Source organism: Sinocyclocheilus anshuiensis, unplaced genomic scaffold, assembly GCF_001515605.1.
Source record: "Sinocyclocheilus anshuiensis isolate Anshui unplaced genomic scaffold, SAMN03320099.WGS_v1.1 scaffold739, whole genome shotgun sequence".
Taxonomy (NCBI): domain Eukaryota; kingdom Metazoa; phylum Chordata; class Actinopteri; order Cypriniformes; family Cyprinidae; genus Sinocyclocheilus; species Sinocyclocheilus anshuiensis.
The window spans coordinates 868,981-873,595 of NW_015551105.1; the positions used below are offsets into that span (position 1 = coordinate 868,981).

The window sequence follows — 4,615 nt, forward strand, 5'->3', positions numbered from 1 at the left end:
TGAATGATGTGTGCTCCCGGCGCCTATTTATACTATAGTCGCACCGGTAGTGACGTCATGGCTGTCGCCGGCCAGCAAGTTGGTGTTTTTTCAATGTATGCTTCAGACACGGGTCACGACGCGGCGTTCCCCATAGCGACCCCTAGAGGACGCAGTTCGAAGTTGCCATGAAAGGGAACCGTATTGGTTTCGAATAGTTCACTGGCCAAATTTGGGGTCTCCTACTCAATGCTTCGAAAGCCTGCAACTGCTTGAATTGAACCTTTTCTTTTGAACCCTTTGGCCTAGAAACAGATTCTTGTTCCTTTTTATTTCTTTGCTCATGCAGACTTAACAAAATATTTTTTTTTTTTCATTTTTGTATTTTATGTTTTCATTCTAATTTTTTTTTTCTCTTTCAGAGTTTTTATTTTTATTTAAGCATTTAATTAAACTAACATATGGTTTTAGTTAACTATAATAACCCTGCATAATCCTTATATAAATTGTATTCATTATTGGTAAAAATGAATATACCAGATTTGGCTTTAGATGACCAAACCACACAAAGCTTAATTCACCATGAAGCTGACAGTGGTGTAACTTCAAAAAACATTGTTTTATTGAAGTATAACTTCATAATTGATGTTTCTAGCATGCAAACTCAAGTGAGACTGTATATACCACTGCAAATCGTGAGTGCACAGTATACAATACCTGTTGATGCATCTCTCGCTGTATAATTATGAAGAACTCTTCGTGGGAGAGTTGAATCAGACAGCACTGTGCTAAGGGTCTGCAGAGGAAATAAAAATAGTACTAAAAATTTGCCAAGTCCATTGGTGTTATGGGTTATAGTGGCAACAGTACCATGTCTAGCCACTAAGCCATGTTGGTGAACCTGTCTTGGCGCACCTTCACATGGTTTTGCCACTGACTGCACACATTTGGGAGTGGAGCTTTCAGAGGCTGTAGCATTTGTGTAAACTCCACAAAGACAGCTTTGTCATCACAGAGAGTGTATCTCAGTATTTGTGTGTGTGTGTGTGTGTGTGTGTGTGTGTGTGTGTGTGTGATGTGATGTAATAGTCTAGCTGTACAGATTTCACTTAGCATACATGGAATGGCATCTACGCTAATATTAGTCTGTTTCTTTTTTATTCCGAGGTCACCGTAGCCACCAGATACGTTCGAAGTTGCCATGAAAGGGAACCGTATTGGTTTCGAATAGTTCACTGGCCAAATTTGGGGTCTCCTACTCAATGCTTCGAAAGCCTGCAACTGCTTGAATTGAACCTTTTCTTTTGAACCCTTTGGCCTAGAAACAGATTCTTGTTCCTTTTTATTTCTTTGCTCATGCAGACTTAACAAAATCTTTTTTTTTTTCATTTTTGTATTTTATGTTTTCATTCTAATTTTTTTTTTCAATTAGCAATTTTGTTGTGTTTTTGTTATTTTTATTAGTTGATTACAAAAATGTCTAGATAATTTTTTTATATTATATAGTTATTACCAATATACCAATATTAGTTATTTAAGAACATCAAGTTAAACTAAATGAAAATGAGAAATGTTGCTTTGGCAATCCTTTAATAAGCGTATGAAGCGTTCAGAATCTTTTTGTTAACACAATATTTGCACAATTTTACTGCAGCATAGGAATAAATATGGTATTTGAGGAAAACTATGGTTACTACATTACAGTTTTATACGGGCCAACTGCAGCGGGTACATTAATAATTTGCAAAAATGGTTCAAAATTAAAATTATACTTACCTTGCAGAACAAATAGCTTGAAAATGAAAAGTGCACAGAGTGAAAACAGTTGAATGTCCCGCTGTTCGTTCATCTCAGAGCGACGGGCGTCCTTCATCGATCATGAAATGACGAGTTTCATTTTAGGATGGATTGAAATTCTCCTTCAGATAAAGATTCTCATAGAATTTGTCAAGTTAAAATATCTGAGGTACGATTAGCAAACTAGTGTGATTTGTCCCAGTGTAGTGAAGGATAAACGTCCATCTTCTGTGCAGTCAGAGGATGATGTACCTGAGAGTACCTGCGGCATCAGGAGGACGGAGCGCACCTGCGCGCGAGCACTCATCCACCTGACCTACGGTATCGTAAATAGATCTGATGATATTCCATTCGCAGCAGAAGTAGCCTACTCTGAACACAAGTTTACTTTAACTTTACAATGGATTAGACAGTCAATGGATGTGATTAGTATTTTTCATATATTAATCTTTATCGAGTATGAGGATATTGTCTTGTTCAGTGTCACAATGGTGATGAATCACCGGAGGCAAGTATTAAATCTACAAATTTTCACATAGCTAAAGGTGAACCCATTGCGCTACATCCTCGCAAAATCGTTCAGTGACATTCAAGGGGGAGGAGGGGGTTTCAATCTCGAGCCTTGTCCAACCGTAGTTCCCCTCTTTTGATAAACAAAATCCCTTTTTTGTTATACACTTGCGATATAGAAATATATAAATATGATAGTAGCTACTTAGGCCTAAAGTTACATTTCACAGAAAGCACTCGAGCAGCCTTCTGTTTCAATGGTTCGCGAACGTCTATTTACTGCGCTAAACTAATCTAAATTTTGTGGCTATGAAATCAATAATACTAATTACTAAATGATTTTCAAACGCTCTACATTTAAGGAAAATTCTGTCAGTCCAAATGACTTTGGTGCCCATCTAATTGATTATTTACTTACATGTATACACTTTGGATATTGTGAACTAATTTATTCAAGAATTCCTGATCAAAATATATTTCACGCTATTCAAAAATAAATAGAGCGCACTCATTCACTAAACTGCACTTAAAGGGATAGTTCACCCAAAAATTTAAATTTGATGTTTATCTGCTTACCCCCAGGGCATCCAAGATGTAGGTGATTTAGTTTCTTCAGTAGAACACATTTGATGATTTTTAACTCCAACCGTTGCAGTCTATCAGTCGTATAATGCATGGCAATGGTAATCTTGGATGCCCTGGGGGTAAGCAGATAAACATCAAATGTTCATTCTTGGGTGAACTATCCCTTTAAACAAGCAGGTGCAAATGTTGACTCAATATGACCCATCAATCTTTCAGAAAACAGATCTGCTAGATAGTTCAAATGTCAGAATAAGTTTTATCATCCTGTCTCTGCATTACATGAATGCTGTGATAAAACGGGTAGGCCGACTTAAGTAAAAATCACAATTTCTTTAGCTATGGCTACAAATTTATCAAAAATCTGTTTACTTCCGTTTAGTGTGACTTAATTAGGGAATAGTGCTATTTAAAAATATTTGTAATTTTTAATAATAAATGTTTGTTAACATACATATGTAGGCCTATAATTTTATAATCTCATATATAATTGAGACTACATGGATTATTTGAACTAAAAGGACTTTTTGTGTGAATTTCACAAAAGTAAGATGTGATTAAAATAGCACCTAGTTACAAATATACACTTTACCATATACATATACATAATGTTAACGCAAAAGTTTGATGTTGTTGCCTAAAAAGTCAACTATACGGTTATAGATATAGACATCAGTGGTGTAGTCCTAAAGAAAAAAGTGGTTTACTATTACCCAGTAATATTACCCTATTACCCCCCCCCCCCCAGAACTGTGTCAGTTGCAAATCAACCACCTCATTTTAATTTGTTTGCACAGAATGTTATTTATCTTAAAATGACTTAAATACCAAAGATGGAACAAACCTATTTTTAATACATATATATTTTAAAAAAAAAATTGTGTTTAAGTGCCTATTTATAAAAATTAGTGCAATACCTTCATTGAAAAATCCTAATAGCCTACTGAACACACTATTGAATTGACTCATATTTTTGTTTTGCTGTCTGCTCTCCCTCCTTACCTAAACTATAAATCCATGCGAATATCTGTCTGCTAAATGTATTAATGTAACTTTACAGTATGATGTCCTTTAGCATAAAGTATTCTGACATGATAATAATGGGGTGCTCCTGATAGCCTAACAGTTGCTAGCAGTTTAATACTCAGCTAAGTTAGCAGACAAAACTATAGTGACTAAGGGATTATATTTGGGGATCCGTGGCATTAATTGTTGGACAGCGTGTTCTCTCTCTAACACACACAAAGACTTTATCAATAAAATAGTTGGGAAAGCCGGTCATATGCGAGTAATTCATATTCACGCGCTCTCTTCTGCTCTCTCTTCAGTAACTGCATACGGCTCATTCCTCTGTTAGATCTATATTTTATGTAACGGAGGCTCGGGTCGGGGTGTTAGTAAAAATATTCGAAAGTAATTGTTTCACGTCGTGGCCGCACTATCATATTGGGCTTCCTTTTTCGATAGGCTACTAACGAGAGAATGCCTCCACTCAAATCCGTGCACTCACTACCATATTTCCTTACGGCGTGTATCCACTGTTGCAGCACGAGAACTAAGCTCAGTGCGGCTCAAAACACCAAGCTTTGAATGACAGAAGTGATATTGCACCAATTACAAAGAATCACGAATTTCACACAGCAGTATGGGACACCTGGGACACCATTAAAGTGGACGCTACATGACAGTAGATTACGGACTTGCGAAGTAACAAAACAAGTGGGTATACCGAGGGTATACGCGAATA

At 36.4% G+C, this 4,615-nt stretch overlaps 1 protein-coding gene across 1 annotated transcript in view; it reads right to left on the bottom strand.

Annotated features, from left to right (window-relative positions):
• The window catches only part of LOC107662850 (otogelin-like protein), a 31,262-nt gene extending 29,410 nt beyond the window's left edge, over nucleotides 1-1,852 (bottom strand). Inside the window, exon 1 of the mRNA XM_016452964.1 lies at nucleotides 1,756-1,852. Coding sequence (XP_016308450.1) covers nucleotides 1,756-1,852 — 97 coding nt within the window. The remainder of the gene's footprint in view (nucleotides 1-1,755) is intronic.
• Nucleotides 1,853-4,615: the final 2,763 nt, after the last annotated feature.